The sequence below is a fragment of the Pteropus alecto genome, unplaced genomic scaffold (genome assembly GCF_000325575.1).
Source record: "Pteropus alecto unplaced genomic scaffold, ASM32557v1 scaffold22, whole genome shotgun sequence".
Lineage (NCBI taxonomy): Eukaryota > Metazoa > Chordata > Mammalia > Chiroptera > Pteropodidae > Pteropus > Pteropus alecto.
Genome location: NW_006434839.1, coordinates 2,662,166 through 2,680,315, shown reverse-complemented (window position 1 = coordinate 2,680,315; position 18,150 = coordinate 2,662,166). Strand labels below are relative to the sequence as shown.

Below are 18,150 nucleotides of genomic sequence, written 5' to 3'. Positions count from 1 at the left end.
CTGCGGCCGCTCCGGCCCCGGGACCTGCTTTTCCAAAGGCTCCATGGGGAGCTCGGGCGCGGCTTCGTCCCCTCCGGGTGCCGCCCGGGTGCTTTCCATCCCGGGCGCTGAGCAACCGGGGGGCCCAGAGTGGAGCTCACCTGGGTCCAGGTAGGGAGTCAGTTTCGCCTCCAGCGTCAGGATGGGCAATTGTCAAGCCACGCCCCTCTCCGTCATGCCCCACCCACCCAACCTGTCGGTCACGCCCGTTCGGGCCACCAGCCCCGCTTTCGCGAGGCAGCGGAGAAAAAGAGGGGCAGAAGGGCCTGGAAGAGTGGGTTACCCGAAAATACTGAGCTGGGAGCAGACGCGTGAGGGAGAACCCAGAGCATGGCCGGACTTTTCCCTCTTCTTTGTTCTTGGTCCCACCCATTTCTCCCCCCACCCCCCAACCTTCTGCCATTGTGCTGATTTGGAAAGTTACAGCTCCGGTAGAGAGCGCTTAGCCAAGTCTTGTAGAGATCCTGGGATGTCAGAAAAATCTGCGGGTTCTAACGAAGTGGGGAGGCCTGCGTAAAAGTAGAGTAGCTGGTTGTTCCTTCATTGTAGAAGAGGCACCACACCTGAGATGACTCGCCCGCGGCAGATGTCCCAGGGACAGCTACTCTGGAGGCGTGACTCCTAACTCATTAAAGACTGAGGAATGAATAAGCCTAAAAATGTGTCTTCATGGGGACGGGAGCCTGGTCCGCCCGGCCAGCCTGTTGAGGAGTAAAGTGTTCCCAACGCTGGCTAATGATCTGAATGCCATTAAAACAAATACGGATTCCTGGCTGGGTTCCACCCAGACCTACTGAATCTCATAAGGGGGTGAGGCCAATGGTCTTTTTATCAAGTGCCCCAGGGTAGGATTAGCAGGTAAAATACAGGCCGATCAGTAAAATCTGAATTTCAGATAAACAAGAGATAGCTTTTTTTAGTATAAGTATGTTCTGAGTGTTGTATGGGATGTAGTTATATTTCAAAATTATTTGATATCTAAAATGTAAGCGGCCTCCTATATTTTTATTTGCTAAATCTGGCAACCCTCCTCCAGGGACCTCTGCTGGAGAAGAGTGGAAAGGCGAGGAACAGGTTCTTCCCCACAGGCCTCAGAAAGAACCAACCCTGCCAACACCTTGATCTTGGACTTCCAGCTTCCAGAACGGTGCGAAAATATATTTCTGTCCTGTAAGCGATTCAGTTTGTGATGCTTTGTTACAGGTGCCCTAGCAAACCCATACAAGTCTCCTGTTCAGCTGGCTGCCTGCTTTGGGGATGGCTCTCCAGGCTCAGGTGGTCTCTGCACCCCCAACCATTCACCATCGCCGACTCACAGCTGGGCCAATCAGATTCTCCCTGGCAGGAATTTGGCACTCGATCTGAGAGATGCAGGGCTAGAAGTTGTCACAACTCACAATAGGGCAGCTCTTTAGAGAGAAGACCCACGAACTCCTCCTCAGACCCCTAAAGGCTCTCTGGTTGCGGCTCTTCCTAAATCTTGTTTGTTCGATTCTGTGGATTTCATGGAACCCAGGAGTAGCCTGCCCCTCCCTCCCTTTCTTTGCCTTCGATTAGCAGAGCATTTACCACTCTGATTGCAAGTGGCAAAACCCCCAAGTCCAACCACAGGCTGCCTCGGGCTCCCCGGCGCTCTCCAGGCTTCGGAGCAATCTCCACTGTGAGAGCCACAGTGGCTCTGGCATCAGAAGGCCATACAACTTCTCTGGTGGGAGACCCCAAGACGGGCAAATTACTGAAATTCCTGGCTAGCCAAAAAGAACAAGTGTCTACTGCGGTCCTTCCTCCCATCCTTCTCTCATGGTAGAATCCTTTTTTTCTCCTTACCACAGCAATACCTGCTTGCAAGACAAAATTTAAACATGACAGAAATACACACCATAGGAAGTGAAAGTCCCCAGTATTTCACACCCCAGAGAGATTTCTGTTATTAACTAAACCAAATTGTTATGATATGTACATAGTTTTTATTTCCAAAACTTCCCTCATTATTAAATGTATCCTATACCTAATTTATTTAAGCAGTCTCCTGCTGGGTAGACTTTTGAGTTGTTTCCATTCGGGTGACATTGTTACTGCAATGCCGTAAATGCCACAGTTATAATTAAATGACCATCCTTGCTCATTGTTTTTTTTTAAAAAATCACATCTCTGATGCTATCTTCAGAATAGATTCATTAAAATGGAACTGCTGAGCCAAAGGATGCTCACAGTTTCGCCACTGATGGACAATGCCACAGTAACCCAAATTACTCACAAGAGGCTGAACGAACAATGGATGGGAGAGGCTTGTTCCCCACAGCGTCACCAGCACTTGATACTATCAACCTCCTAATCGCTATCAATCTGGTGCGTGAAAATATGAAATTTCAACTTGCATTTTTTTTTTTAGTTCTGTGAGGTTGAACATCTTTTCATTTGTTAATTATGTTATGAGAAGTGTCTTTGCCATTCTCAGAGCTTTTGTAAAGGGTCACCGCTATTCCCTCTAAGGCCAGCTCCAGATCACCAGCTGGGTCAGGAGTCACTCTCGTCACCCTGTCCTGCCCCCACACCAGAGTTCACTGCTTCAGAGAGGCTGATGGTATCTTTCCTGTCTGAACAGACCAGAGTTCTTAGAGCATAAACTAAACCATGGCTGGTCGCTCCAAAGAAGAAACAAATATGCCCACCCTGGGCTCTTGGCCGATGTCACCCTCTCTGGCATCTTGGGCCATTCCTGGGCCTCTGGACACAGAGGTCAGGGGCACCCAAGCCGGTGTGGCCCTCACTCCCTCTGGATTCCCATTTCTGACCTGCAGACTGTCTTCAGAGCTCTCAGCATTGTCTTCGGCCAACATGTTCACGTATTTTTCTTGTTTAATGTTTATCTCTGATGCTCGAGAAATCGACGCTGTACCCTCGGAATGGTAGCTGGCGTGCCCATCCCTGGTTCTCAGCTTGACGTCACCCCCAGTGGCTTAGTGAATATTTATGAAATAAGTACTGCCACACAGGGCATTTAACATACCCTGTGGGGTTTTTAACGTAACTTGTCTTTATTCTTTTTAACGTAACTTGTCTTTATTCTAATTTTTATTTAACAAATGTTAAACATTAAGCAAAATGAAAAGAATACATTGTGGACACTTGAATACCCTCCACATAGATCCAGCAATTGACATTTCGCCATATTTGCTGCATCTTTATCCCCATGCAAACGTAATTTTGTTGTTATCAAACCACATGAGTGCACCGGTACTATCCAGCGCTTCGGCATATATCTCTGACTGCCAAACACGTCTTTTCTCCCCTTTCTTGCAACTGGCTCCCCTTGGCCTCTTGGTTCCCTGGAGGTTTCACTGCTCTGGCCCATGTTAGTCACGGGCCAAGGCGGAGGCTTCGACCCAGTTACTCAGCAGACGAGGCTTCACTTTCGAGTTCTTCCAGCCGCAGCCCCGCCCCTCACCCTTATCTCTGCTGCTCTCTGAGACCTTAGCCATCCATTGGGAGTGACTGGGACATCCTGTTTCTGCATCACTTATTTAGTGGAGGACCCATTTGCGGGTAGGGGACAGATAAACATGGCTCCAGTAGAGGAACAAAAGGTGGCTTTCGGTCCGGGGCGTAGGTGAGGCTGCAGCAGGGACTGAGTAAACGTTCCGTCTGGACATGTGCAAGCTCACTTAAGGAGACTTGTAGAAGAGCCATAACGGCAGGAGAACACGCCCCTGAGTCATCTGCTAGCAGCATGTCAGAGCACAGCCCTCTCTTGCTGATAGCTCCGCCCCTGGAATTCATTCCTGTAGAATCGGGGGCTGTTTTGTGAGTAACTAACGTGAGTGTCTAGACAGCCCCACTCAGTAATATATGGGGCAGACCTAGCTCTCCTGGGGATTAATCCGCCCCACACCCCAGTTTCCAGCTGACCTCTCGGGGTCTGAGGCTCAAAACTTGGAAGAATCTGGATGAGAGAACATGCAAAGACCAGGAGACCAGCGGGCAGAAACTGACGAGGGGGCGAGGGGACATGAGACCAGAAGCAGCAGCACCGGCCACCTCACATCACAGCTGTGTAGAGGACTCCTTCCATCAGGCTGGGTGGGACCCCCATTGTTGCAAAAGGAGAAGACACAAGGACCCAGGAGCACCTCAGTGAGGGGACCCCCAATTTGAGGGTAAAGTTACCCTCTGCCACTGTGAATGAGGTTTGCTGGCGAGTCCTTCGGCATAGGATGTCTCCCAAATCAGATCGGGCCTTGCGAAAATCTAATTCAAGGGCTTGGAGTACATCGCCAGGACGCCGGACTAAATGGGAAAAACTGGGGTCTAATCAAAGATAGAGAATATGTTTCAAGACAAAGGTGGTGATTATTTATATAATCTAGGGGGGAAAAGCCACAAAGCGATCATTTTCAGAGAAAAAGGGGATGGGGGGATGAAGAAAAAAGTAGAATATAAGAAAAGGTCTCCCAAATACCAAAATTTGGCGAGTTTTTCCAGTACTACTTGATCTAAGGAGACACGGAACATTCCAGTCCCCCGAGATGTGTGGCTCACTGCTGGTAGTGAGAACCCATCACTACCGAGGCCTTGAGTCAATGGGGAGGGAGCACCTGGGAAGGGTCAGAGGTCACTCGCCACTACCGGTGAGTCTGGGGCACCTGTCTCATTTCTCATCAGCCTCCTAGTCCAACCCATGGGCCATTCTGCCTCTGGCCTTCTGCCAACAGGCCTTGCACCTGTTTGCCACCTAGACCCTTCTGAGATCCTCGGCCTCATTCTGAAGCTTGGCCCAGCTGTTTTTCCCCTGTGGCTCCTGGCCAGCCCCCCTCTCCTTCCTCTCTCATGGACAGCTGGGCCCCTTACTCTATGGTGAAAGCCATCCACTCCCTTTTAGGCTGGTTTCTGTCCGATTGGTCTAGAGCTTAATATTCTCTCGCAGTCTTAGTGGAGGGCCCTGTCTTGGATCTTGATGACTCCAGCTCCTGTTCTTCCCAATCTTGGCTCCTTCTTCCCCTCAAGGAGCTCCCTGTGGGTAGAAGTGGGGAGGCCATGTCCCCAGCACCTCCCGCCCATGTGTAAACAGTCTTGAATTCCGGTATATGTGTGATTTGGTGACTGTCTGCCTGATTTTTTTAGACGCAAGCCGGGAGATCTCCAGCCTCCACCACTGTGTCTGGGAAACATCATCTGTGATACTGTAATTTCTAGTAAGAACCATATATTTGATCTTTGTCCCTGTTTCTGGCACAGAGCTCCTAAAACCCTAGGAATTTCCTAAGAGATGAGAGAGATAGAGATGTCTTTTGTTATGTTAATAACAAAACTTTTGGTTTGTACCAAAGGATGGGGCTGGTTGCCAGGAGAACCAATCACGTGATTAGATGGTTGAAATTTTCAGTCCCACCCCCTGATCTGCGGGGAGGGCAAAGGGGCTGGAGGTTGAATCAATCGCCGGTGGCCAATGGTTTAATTGATCTTGCCTATGTAATGAAGCCTCCGTAAAAACGAGTCTGGGGAGCTCCTTAGTTGGGGAACACGTGAAATCTGGGGAGAGCGCAGCACTGAGAGAGAGCACGTAAGCTCCACGCCCTTTCCCCATACCGTGCCATATGCATCTTTCCACCTGGATGTTCCTGATTTAATCCTGTTATAATAAACTGGTGATCTTGTAAGTAAACTGGTTTCCTGAGTCCTGTGAGCCACTCTGGCAAATTAATTGAACCCTAGGAGGGGATCACGAGAACCTCTGATTTATGGCCAGTAGGTCAGAAGCACAGGTGATAGATAACCTAGACTTGCGATCGATATCTGAAGTCGGGGCAGCCTTGTAGGTTGGAGCCCTGATGCTGTCTCCAGGTAGGTAATGTCAGAATTGAGGCGAATTGTAGGACACCTGGCTAGTGTCTGTGAATTGCTTGGTGGTGTGGGAAAAACCTTTCCATAAGGGAACTGGTGATCCAGATCAATGCTATGCTTGACCTCTGTCTCTCTTTAAAATTCAACCCCTCACCTAAGGTAATAGCTGTGGAGATAAGCTATTCATGAGTTGAATCCTATCAACTTCCTTTGCATTTCTGCATGACCCTGTCCCTGAGATGGACAGGACTCCTCAAGGTCCATAATGCACCTGTAATGTGCTTCTCAACATTCAAGTACAGGAAAGGTCAACTTTATTAAGTTATACAATGTTCAATTCAAGCTGTCACTTATGAAGGAGCATGAGAATTTCACTGTGAGTCAATTTCCAGACATAAATGTCTATCTATGAAGAATAAATAGACATAATCCCAAGTAGATTAAACAAGGACCCCAAGATTTATGAGTGTCCTGGAAGAGGATGCCTATTCCTGAGTCTTGGGTCCCTATTTCGATGCTGCTTTTGGCCTGACGCAGATGCATTCTCCAGGTGCTGGCCTTTCATTTTCTAGGACTTAGATGCCCCACTCCCGACCGTTCACACGTGGACACAGACAGCTGGGATGTCAGTCTCCTGCCCTCAGACTAGAAGACCATCGGCTCCGTCGGGTCTCTAGCCTGCTGGCTCCCTATCTTGGGATTTCTCAGCTGAGCCAATTCCTGGTAGCATCGTATCTTTATACACATCTCCTGTTGGTTCTGTTTCTCTAAAAATCCTGACTCTTACAGCCTTTGTATTTCTGACTCCCTCCTCCCTGCTGTCCCCAGAGTTACATCTCTCAGAGGCCGCCTCCGCGCACATCCACTGATCCCCTCCCCAGTCTGAGCGCCTGTCGCCTCCCTGGCCCCTTCGAGAGCAGGTCTTTGGCACTGTGGGAACGCCTGTCACCACCCAGACTCCTCCGTCCTCAGGCTATTCTTTGGACTCAGTCCATGGAGCCCTCCTCTCTCCGCAACCTCCTGTGTATGATTATTTTATGAGTCTCGGCTTTTAAAAATGAAACGCTCAACTCTTTCCTGGGGCTAGAAACACTTTAATTTTCAGAACAAAGTGTCCAACCGTCCTCTGAAGAGGAAGAAGCAGAAAATACCACTCTTTTTTGGTATTGAATCTACAGGAAAGTTGGATGGCAAACTCTAAAATAGACTAATCCTGCACATCAGGCTTGTTTCTTTACTGCTGGTGGGGGCAGGGATGATGAGGTGCTCAGCTCGGGGGGTGCTCAACCCTCATTCACATCAGGCTCTAGGTGAGTGGCACCCCCTGGGCTCAGCAGTTCAGAGCCTGAACTGTAGAATATACACCCTGGCCAGAAGCCCCTCTGCTGGACCCTGTGCCTGGGCCCCAGTGTGTGACTGGGCTACAGAGTAAGATGTGGAGGTCTCCTTGCAAGACCCCGACTACCCACTCTAAGCCAGACTGTGCAGAGCTCAGTGAGGACAAAGAGCCTGACTTAATTTCAAACCTATCAGATTCTGGTCCCACCTGGATCTAAAAGATCGGTCCTCCTGGGGAAGTTGGGTTCCTCTGGTACCGCTGGATGCTAGGTTAGAGAACAGCGTGGGGCAGCTCTGGACTGCTCAGGTCAAAGGTCAGGTATAAGGCCTCAGCAACCCCACAGCCAGCTAGGGACCGTCTCTCAGGTCCTGGACTTGGCTCTCCTGGGACTGAGCTGACCCAGCTGTCTCTGCCTGTTCAAGGCATGGCGTTGCCTGCCCTCCCAGACCCTGGTCCATCTGCATCCCGTCCTGTTCTGTGATGTCTTCCTCTCACCTGCTTCTACCTGTGCCCTCAGTCCCCTCTGCTACCTGAAGACAGGTGGGCCTGCTTCCTGAGAGACCTGTCTCAGATACTGGAGGGGTTTTGCATGAACACTGTGACTCCTTAAGGACACCCACCCCCTCAAAGGGAGCAGCCCTTTGAATTCAGGGATTGTCCACATGCTGCCACCAAGTCATATCCCTGCCAATCTGATGGCAGCACACTCCATGGCCAGATATTCCCTCGGGCCTTAATCGAAACCACATGTCTCTTTCAGAGCTCAGGGGCCTGTGCCCACCTCAAACCCACAGATCCAGCCATATCTCAGTAGCCCCAAAGACCCAAAGACTGGCAGTGGCAGGGGGAGCCCACAGCCTGGACTGGCTCGTCCATGGACGTTTCGTGCCCACCTCTCTTGCACCTGTCGGAACTACCTTCCAGGCATAGACTCCTCACATCTAGACCAAGCATGGCCCAGAAAGGACCGGAAATCCCCCCACCACCATGAAAGTGGGGGTTGCGAGGACCTTCCTCGGCCAGGCTGTCAACAGCGGTAATGACCATGGCCTTTAGGGAGACTAGAAGCACATGATGGTATGACACACCGACCCTAACACCCTTGCCTCAGGTGTGCCTGTGGAAGGGGTGCCCTTGGGTCTTACTCTTGGCGATGCCACCCGAGAGGGATGGGCAGAGAGGGGTGGTCACAGCACACAGTGAGGTGGACGTCTTCCTAGGGCGCTAGGCATGTGTGTCAAAATGACCCAGCTTTCTAGAAGACATTAGAGCAAAAATGCAAGGGAGTAGAGGAAAAGAGGCTTCTTTTCTCAAAGCAAAAGGCAAATTTATCAGTTTGCGAAGAACTGATGTCAGTTGGGGAGGCTACTGAAGATTTCTGGAAGGCTGCGAAGGACATCTGTCTAAGAAAACAGTTTAAATAGTTTGCTAACATTTCCTATGTTATTTCTGTAAACGTTGATATCTGCCTGTCCTTTCTATAATGCAGACTGAAAACTTTCCCTATCATGTACCATGAGTTATCCAGATATATGTTATATATTATAATATCTGTAAAATATCTCTGTATATCTCTATCTATCTATCATCACCTCATCTATCTACCTACCTATCATAGGGTAGAGTGGAGGAGCAGGGTCAGACAATGGGAGAATGAGAGAGAGAGACAGGGACAGAGAGAGCTGGACCAGCTTCTGTCTTAATTATAAACATCGTGCATTCTTTGGCCACGTAGAAGTTGTCTGCCACTCAGCTCAACCTTCCGCAAGGGCAAACTTCCAGAGGAAGAGTGTTACATCTCTAAAACCTTGGACCAAGTTCATAGACTCCATCAAGGTTTACCTTTCTCCATAAAAGAATAGATACTTCTACTCCTGGGTACCCATCAGAGACCCCAGACCACAGGGGACCACATAATATGCCATTTTGTGACCACAAGAACCCAGCCTGCACATTCTGAGTCATAAAACCTCATACGTAACTTCAACAGGAACGTCAAGGTTACGATTGGGAGATTAACTATTACATCAAAAGGTCTTACTCCCATTGCTAACATTTCTAAATTTCATGATGAGCTTCTACACTTTAGAAGAAAATTGAATTTACCGTTTACCTAAAGATGGATGTTTTCAGGGAAACAGTCCTTAACTAGTTTGTAATTCGATCCCTTGGAGGCTCCAATGAAATCTGGGAACCCACTCTCTAGTAAAATACATTTTGCAGCTTTCAGTTTTAGGGGGTCGCAGTTTTCCTGAAGCCCCCTTGTGAGCAGCAGTGTAAGGACCTCTGGTTATAGGCGGAAGCTCTAACCAGCTGGCTTATTTTTGCCCATGAAGCTTTCACAGGCCATGCAAGGGCAGTTTTCCACCTGTCTCATCTGGGCCCCAAACTGGGGTTATGGGTGACTTTTGTATGCAACAGATTTAAATACTATGACTCAGATGGCATGAGAGCCAGGCGAGAATTAAATGCTGTGGTTTTCAGCTGGAATATGACATTTCTGCAAGCAAAATACATAAGCTATTGTGAGTTTTAAGAAGACCTTCTCAGTGATGATTTAGAAAGTTTGTCATTTCAAAAGCCGAAGGGGCAACCTCCTACAAAGTCTGTGATGGCTCCCGCTGACCTGGTCGGCCAGACCTTCTTCAGACCTGTATTTCTCGGGCCACTGAGGTACCTCAGGGTCTGCTTGGACCATTGAAACCTCTCTCCCCTTTGTGGTCTGGGGACACATAAATATGAGATTGTCTGGCTTGTTCGTCTTAGAGATTTTATTGGTTACGTGGGGATCAGACAGGATCCTGATACGAACTTGACACAGAAAGAAAAGCTTTCTTACAATGTTTACGAGCTGAACTTCCCCTCTCCCTCCAAAATCCCCTCTTGTCACCATGGCAATAGGTAGAAAATGAGAGTTTTAGTGCAACCTCATTTGGGGATCTTCCTGTATAGAAATGTTGAAGTCCTAACCCCCAGTGCCCCAGAATGTGACCTTATTTGGAGACAAGGTCACTGTAGATGTCATTAGTTAAGGCAAGGTCATTAGAGTGGGCCCTAATCCAATATAACTGGGTCCTTATAAAAAGGGGAGATGGGGACACAGGGCAACACCACGAGAATGAAGGCAGACTGGAGTGATGTGTCTACAAGCTGAGGCCCACCGGAGATGGTCAGCAAACCACCAGAATCTCAGGGAGAGGCCTGGAACAGATTCTCCCTGATTGCCCTCAGAAGGAATCAATTCTGCAGAGGCCTCGACTTTGGACTTCAGACTCCAGAACTGAAGCAATAATGTTTCTGTTATTTAAGCCGCCTAGTCTGTGCTCCTTTGTTACAGGGGCCCTAGCGAACGAACGAATACAGAAATGAGTCAGGGCCAACGGAAGCCATGGAGTTCTGGCCGGGACTCCATGGTGGAGCCCTTTCTCCAAGGAGAGTCTGCTAACTCCCCACAGGCTGCAACTGACCCTCATCTGTGCCTTCGTGAGAATCAGGAAAAGGGGGCTGCAAGAAAACCCCTAGCAAAGATTAGGGGTGTCTACAAACAGGAGAGTAGGGTCTCACTGGCTTGAATGTTTACTGAGCGGCAGAATATACCTGCTCCTTGAGTCTGTGCTTGGAGTGGGTGGAGTGGGAGTTGCGGTGGTAGCTCTTGGGGAGACCTCCCCCTCCCTGGCCTTCAGAGGCTACAGCTGGAGGTAGACTCAGGGTGGGCAGGTTGCAGGCCTGTTCTGGGCTCTCACTGGGGGAGAGCCCTCTGGCACCCTTGTCTCTCTGAATACTTCCTCACTCCCAGCAAAGAGTGGGGTTTCCTAAGCCAGAACTACTCCCAGACAGGTCTTAGGGCCTGTCAACTCCAGCCTTGACTCAGTGTTCGTTCCTCTGCGGAGGCGGCCCCAGGCCGCGTGTTGCAAGGAGGCGAAGGGCCACCAGTCACCCTCCCCAAGTAGGGGCTGGAAGTGGGTCCGCTCCTCACCACAGAGCTTGCTTTCCCTGCACAAACCAGAACGTCCCCAAGTTGTAGCGTTAGATGTCTTCGCGTTAGGACGTAGCAGTATATCCTTGCTGTCACTAGATGGCGACCCTGTGTAAAGGTAAAGCCACACGCCGCAGGACGCCGCTCGCTCACCACCAGCCTTCCAGAGCGGAACGGGGACCGGGGACCTTCTCCCCGCAGGCGGGGACCCTCGAGGGAATCGAGACAAGCAAGACCGGATAAAGAGGGTGCTGCTTTCCTGTCGTCCCGGGGCTCGCGAGGGGCGCTTTTGGGGGGGCAGCTGCTCGCTCCCCCCGGCCGGGGGCTCGGGACCCGGCAGCGCGCCCCGCTCCCCAGGGCTTCGGGCTGTGCGCGGCCGGCAGATGGCACTTCGCCACGGGATTGGGAACGTGTTTTGACCCCCAAATGCTGTTTTTAGGTGAATCACTATCTCAAGGCAAGGATGTGAGCCTTAAGAGAGGGGGGGAGAACACGCACCGGGGACTAGGCGCTTCCGGGGCACAGACACGGGGCTCAGGGCCACGGCCAAGGGGGCGCCCGCGCGCGGGGACCCGCTGACCAGCCGCACCGTCCGACCGCAGAAGTTTTCGGGAAAAACCACGGTGTCTTTGTGTGGTCACGGCTTGTGCACTTTATCAACAGCAGCAACAACAACAGCTCTGCCTGTGCTTGGAAGCTCGTGGCATTGCGCCACCGTCCTGCCCATCACGACTCCAAAATCCACGGGTTTGGGGCTGGAGGAGTGTACTTCAGGCGCGAGACTCTGCTGTTACGAGCAGATTTTCTGCGGCCGGATTAGACCTCACGCTCGATGCCAGTTCACTCTGTCCTGAGAATGTGCCGGACTCAGGTGCCTTAGCGTCTGCCCAGGACCTCAGGGCGGAGGCACCGCGGGGCCATCGGTGTCATCTGTGGGTTATGCCCGAGGAAGAAAGAGGGATGGAGCTGGGCTTCGGAGAAACCTTCGCCCCGACGTTTCCCCAGCCCAAACCTGGGAAAACCAAGGATGTGAAAAGGCTGTATTTTTATTCCATTCAAATTGAAACATAGTTGTAGTCTTATAGGAGCCAGCGCTTATTCTTACAATGTTGGGTACCTATGTAATTGAATGTATTAAATAACTTCACTTTTGTAAAAAAAGAAAAAAATCAGGTATTTATTGTACATATATTAAAAAGTGCTTAGAAACACGCAGAAAAATTATTTTAAAAAGTTATCTATTGTACTAATTTTGTAATAAAAAAAATCTGTGTGTATTTTTGTTGATTGAGGAGAAAAAAAAATACGAAATCAGATTTGGGATTTTTCTTCAGATGGTGTGAGTTGAATTCTCCACCCCTCGCAGCGAGAGGGCTAATGCAGGAGACGGTGGTTCGGGGCAGGATTATAACTGAAGATGGCATTCGCCTCCAAACGTCAGTCTCAACGGTAGATTTTGGTTCCATCTGGAAATTCTAAACATGGTTCCCCCTTCACTGCCAGGGCCGGTCCCAGGCACTCACCTGTGTGGCGAGTGGGGCCTGGTGGTCTCTCGCTCAGGAATTTCTAAAGAGAAAGACCACGAAGAGGCTCAGCTGCCATCCACGCCTCCTGGTAGGCAGGGATGGGCGATCCTCAGCACGCTCTTCTGCACCTTGCTTTGTTCTAGCTCGTTCCAAAACAGCAGATACAGATTCACCCTATTCTTTTTAAACGGCTGCTTGCCGTTTGTCTATGGCAAACGCGTGCTGTTTTCCCTTTATCGGCAGCAGCCTGTCTGTCCCCTTTCTTCCCGTAACAGGAGCCTGCGTTTCCTTTGTCTCTTCCCCCCGCCCGGTCCTGTGATGTGGGAGGGGCTGGCCCGACCCCAGGCTTGGGCTTACCTCCCAGACCTTACCACAGTCATTGGTTCAGGGGAGGGCACGTGACCCAGGTGAGGACAATGCCATTCGGAGCCAGGGCTTTACCTTCACCCTTAATAAAGCGAAGGGAAGCTCTCTCTTTTTTTCTGCTGGCCTTGTACGTGGGAAGATGTAGGCCTGGCACTTTCCACTTGCGGAGTCTGAGAATGAGGCCAGTGTGGAGATGAGCAGAGACAAACTATGACGAGAGGTGGTGCTTGTCTTGGTGACACAGTTTAAGGGTCTGGTTCAGGTTGTGCCCGGAGCTCTCTCCCTCTCTCCCTGAACTTCCAGTCACACGCGCCAATGCGCTGCTTTTTGGCCTCGGCGAGGGTGGGCAGGGCTTCCCGTAGGTCCTCGGGGAAGAGTCCTGAATGAGAAACTGGCATCGAGAACGGGGGACCGCAAGTGCCCCTGGAATATAGAATTGACTGAGTCAAGTCCAGGTGGAGACCTTTCTTCTTGGCTCCGCCTGGCCATTCTCATTATGCAGTAATGAAGCAACTAATTAAATTGTTCCTCAGAGTAGGTGTTTACCGATGCTGCAGAATTAGGGAGCTGAATAAAGTTCACGAGCTCTTTTTCTGCCACTTTTACTAAGATTGTGCATGGAAGAATCCTACAGGAAATGCCGAGACATACTACAATGTGGATGGAACTTGAAGACGTCATCCTGAATGAAAGAAGCCAGTCACAAGAAGAATACTGGATTCTTCTACCGATGAGGTACCTGGACTGGTCAGATTCACAGGGAGAGAAAGTAGAGTGGTGGGTGCTGGGGCTGGGGGGCGGGTGTGACAGGGGTTCAGGTTGTTTAATGGATGCAGTTTCCGTCTTGCATGATGAAAATTCAGGAGGCGGATGCTGGCGATGGTTGTACAACAATGTGAATGTACTGAATATCACTGACGTGTACACTTAACCATCGTTAAGGTGGTAAATTTTATGTTATGTGTATTTCCCCACAGCTTAAAAAGCACACACACAGAGGGAAGAAACTACAGCTTTATTAAGAAAGGCCCTTCTTTCTGCCTGTGGCCTGCCATCCAATATGGCTGTGAGTCAGGTCAAGCTACATTAGAAAAGCTGGATTATCTGCCACAAGCCAACGTTACTGTGAGCAAAGGCCAAAAGGCAGAAAACAGCAAGAAAGAAGGTGGAAACTTAGGAGAATAATGATATTCTCCATATTTGAACTTATGCACTCGTAACGACCCTCTGAAGTAGGTCCTGATGTTCAGTGAGGAAAATAGAGGCATGGGAAGGTTAAATAAATAAGCTCTGATGAAGTAAGGGACAGAGCCAGGACCGTGACCTGGGCAGTCAGGGGCTTTGTTACCATGCCACTGCACTGGGAAGCAAATAGCCAGAAAGTCCCCTGAAATCCTAAGGGAATGTACTGTGAGAGTCACCAGAGCCGGTGCTGGCTAAGCCACAGGGCCATCTCGAGATCCTGCTGATCGTAGCGGCTATGCCTCTGACCCTGGGTGCAGAAAAGTGGATGTGGGAATTTCAGAGCTGCTACCTTGCCCACCCTTATCTTCAGCCTGGCATCCTTTAACTCCCATGGACTCTCATCCTTCCTGAGGACAATCTTTGGAGCAGTTTGGGGAAACTGCTGGCTATGCAAAATTATTTGCTGCTTCGAAGGTTTACTCGCTACAATCCTCTTTTGATGAGCGCATGTCTGGGAACTGACGATTCCTAGGCCACGGTATCATCGGCAGTGTGTCTCACAGTTGGCTCTGGGGTCAGACCATCTCTTGGACAAAGTCTTTTGACAATACTTCTTATTTCTGCTTTGAACAATCTATTTGTGTGTGCCACTTGGGGGGTCACATATATGAGTTGTGTATTAGGATTAGATTGAGGATGAGAAAGATTCTGAATCCTCACCTGGCCTAAGAAGGGGCTGATAGGAACCAGCAGAGGATGAATCACACCATCAGGAACCGGGGGAAAAATGAAGGGGACAGAGGAGTGGTCCTTACCTGCTGGGGAGACTTATCCCAGCAAGATGAACTGCAGTCCAGAGAGAAACACAGGTAAACTTGACAGAGGGGTGGTTTTGCCCCAGTGGAAATGTATTTCTTTAATAGAAGGATGCTCCCCGGCTCCCTACAGCTCCACAGAAAGGTCGATTCCTTCTTGAAACCAGGGAAGAAGGACCTTGAAACCCCCGTGGCTCCAAGCAGAGTAGTTCAATGATACGATGATACTCGCATGGACTTGGCAATGAGAATTTGATTGACAGCCAAGATCAAGCTCTGTGAAGGAGACTATGCCAGAATACAACCACGTAATAAAATATATTCTACTCCCAGTACTTAGGTTTTCTTCTTGTTGTCTTCATTTCATAATTTTTCCACTTTATTAACTTAGAGAGATAAAGTGAATTATTTATCATTGTGATTATAAACGATCTGTTCTAGCCCTCTTTCTGCTAAGAGCTAAGACTTCCTGGCACCCCACAGTCCTGCGCAGGCTTTTTGGAAATCTCAGGTGATTTCTTTGACTTCGGGCGTGTGCCGGTATGGGAGGGAAGGCAGTGTGACCTCTTGCTCCAAAGGAATAAGGCAAGAAACCTATAACCCATATGAGGGGTAAGCTGTCATCCATATGGACATACCTTTTGTGACATTCCCTCGGCTCAGCATCTGCTCGTCACCATAACAACCCACACCCTACCCTCACCTAATAAGCAGTGAGGAAGTTTCCAGAGGGGTGAGACAGGCCAGCAAAGCGGGGCCTTGCCTAATTAGGAGGTTTTATCTTCAGGGGTTTCTTCCAGTGACCATTTCTCCTAAGGGCTCGTGACATCTTGTGCTGGGCAGTGAGGGATGTGATGACTCAATAACAGGTGTCAGCCATGACTTTCCTCATAAGCCTTGGGGATTCACATATGACCTAGGAAGGAGAAGACCCTTCAACACGGACTGAGGTGAAAAAGAATGAAGGACTGAGACGCGCTGCAAATGGATGACCCTCAAAAAACATGCTAAGTGATAAAAGCCTGTTGCAAAAGACCACATAGGATGTGAGTCCATCTCTACGAAATGCCTGGAAAAGACAAATCTATAGAGACAGCAAGTAGATCCGTGGTTGCCAGGGGCTGGAGGAGAAGAAAGTGAGGAGTGACTGCGCGATGGGTACCGGGTTTCTTTTTAGGTGAAAATATTCTGGAATTGGAAAGTGGCCATGGTCACACAACATCGTGAACGTCCTAAAGGACACTGAACTGTAAACTTTAAAATGGTTAAAATGGTGAATTTTATATTATGTACATTTTCTCTCAATAAAAACATTTTTTTAGAAACCTGAGATGGAATTTTCTACCACTCCAGTGGGATGGTGACCTAAAGTTAAAATTAGGTTGATTTCTTCAAAGAAGAAAAGGAAATTGGGTTTCTCCTTTGAATGAATGAATCCCTATTACCTAACTCTAAGAAAAGGAGAGAGTCAGTATCGTGAGACACAGGGCCATGCAGGTTTCCCTGGGATGAAGCCATCCAGAGACAAGGGACACGCAGTGTGCCAGAAAGCGGTAAAAATACTGGGGCGAAGGGATGAGTACTGCTGGCCAGGGAGGGTCTGGAATATTCTCAGACCTCTGCTTCTTCAGCTGGGAGAGCTCACCCTAATTCCGATCAATTACCCGCTAAGCCTCCTTCACGGTATACCACACTGATGCTGGGGCCCTTGCTGAATTTTAGGTGTCAAGTGTAAAAACCCAAGGGGATTTGCTAGCAGAGGGTTTATCCTGCTCCAGGGTTTACCCAGACTAAACTGGGTCCCCCTCAAGGTAGGCAGCACACACCCTGCTGGCTCCTGGTGGTACAGCTGCTGCAGCCTTGGCCACCCACGTCCCGGAGGAGGAGGGCCATTTCTGAAAGCTCGTACTCTCTCAGAGCTGGAGGGAGTGGGTATGGATAGGTTTTATCTCAGTTGTAGTGTCCATTATCACAAGCCTCTCGGTGACTGCAGCAAGACTAATTTAGAGAACAGTCATTGTCTTAGTTTGGGTTTCCCCAGAGCAGATCCTGACGTAAGGAATTGAGTGCAAGTAGTTTATTTGGGGGTGATCCCAGGAAGCGTTGGGAAGGGAGCAGGGAAGCCGATAAGGGCATGAGGGGACTTTGGGAGGCTTAGTCCTTACCTCTGACCAGGTCCTAAAGCCTCTTGATTGGCTACTGCAACGCTTCTAAGGTCAGCTCCACCGAAGGTATTTTAGTATTATGCCTTCGTTACACCTTCGTATCTCCACGATTTATTGCAAGACCTTCCTCACCGATCTCACTGCTCCCAAACCAAATCTTGCATCTAATAAGAAAATTAATGTTTTTCGAAGCATGCTGCCATCGTGATATTTCCCTGCTCAAATGTCTTCGACGCTCCCTCATGCCTGTGTGATGAAGTCTGAGGCTTTGGGCCTTGTATTCCAACCAGGCACGGTGCCCACCTCCACACAGCTGGCCATCTGGCTGGGGAGACAAGCAGTGACAACTGAGTGTGGTAAGGGATATGGTAAGAGAGGGAGAAGATGCTCTAGGAAGTGGCTGTAGGACAGAGAGCCCAAAGGAGATGTGACAAACACAGTCTTGGGTCACAGGAGGCTTTTGATGCAGACTGTTGGTCGAGCCCATGATCCATTGTTCCCTTCTTCCATTTGGGGGAGTGGCAATGGCTCCAGCTAAACACCACCAGACTCTCCAGACTTACTGGCAGATAGAAGTGGCCAGTGAGAAATAAGTGGAAGTCACAGGGTCTCCAGAAAAGCTTTTTAAAAGGAGCCTTATTCAACAATAGACATACCTGTTCCTCTTTCGTACTGCACTCTGGTACCAGATGTGATGGCTGGAACTGTAGTGGCCACATTGTAACGATGAGGGAATCTTGAAGATGGATGTATGTGCTAGGAATGATGAACAGAAAGATAGAAGGAGTCTGGGTCCAGTTACCCTCGGAGCTCTCGGTCCAGTTCTGGACTAACCACCTCCAGACTTCTTTTGTGGGAGAAAAAGTAAACTTCTTTCTAGTTTAAGCCACTTATTGGG

At 49.5% G+C, this 18,150-nt stretch overlaps 2 protein-coding genes across 2 annotated transcripts in view; one reads left to right on the top strand and one right to left on the bottom strand.

Moving 5' to 3' along the window:
- The window catches only part of KLRG2 (killer cell lectin like receptor G2), a 22,693-nt gene extending 9,208 nt beyond the window's left edge, over positions 1-13,485 (bottom strand). The window contains exons 1-2 of the mRNA XM_015588292.2: positions 13,401-13,485; positions 4,207-4,326 (exon numbers count right to left, since the gene is read on the bottom strand). Of these exons, the coding sequence (XP_015443778.1) occupies positions 4,207-4,326; positions 13,401-13,485 (205 nt within the window). The remainder of the gene's footprint in view (positions 1-4,206; positions 4,327-13,400) is intronic.
- Positions 13,486-13,724: 239 nt separating this feature from the next.
- Positions 13,725-18,150, top strand: part of CLEC2L (C-type lectin domain family 2 member L) — an 18,850-nt gene continuing 14,424 nt past the window's right edge. The window contains exon 1 of the mRNA XM_015588291.2: positions 13,725-13,822. Within this exon, the coding sequence (XP_015443777.1) occupies positions 13,725-13,822 (98 nt within the window). The remainder of the gene's footprint in view (positions 13,823-18,150) is intronic.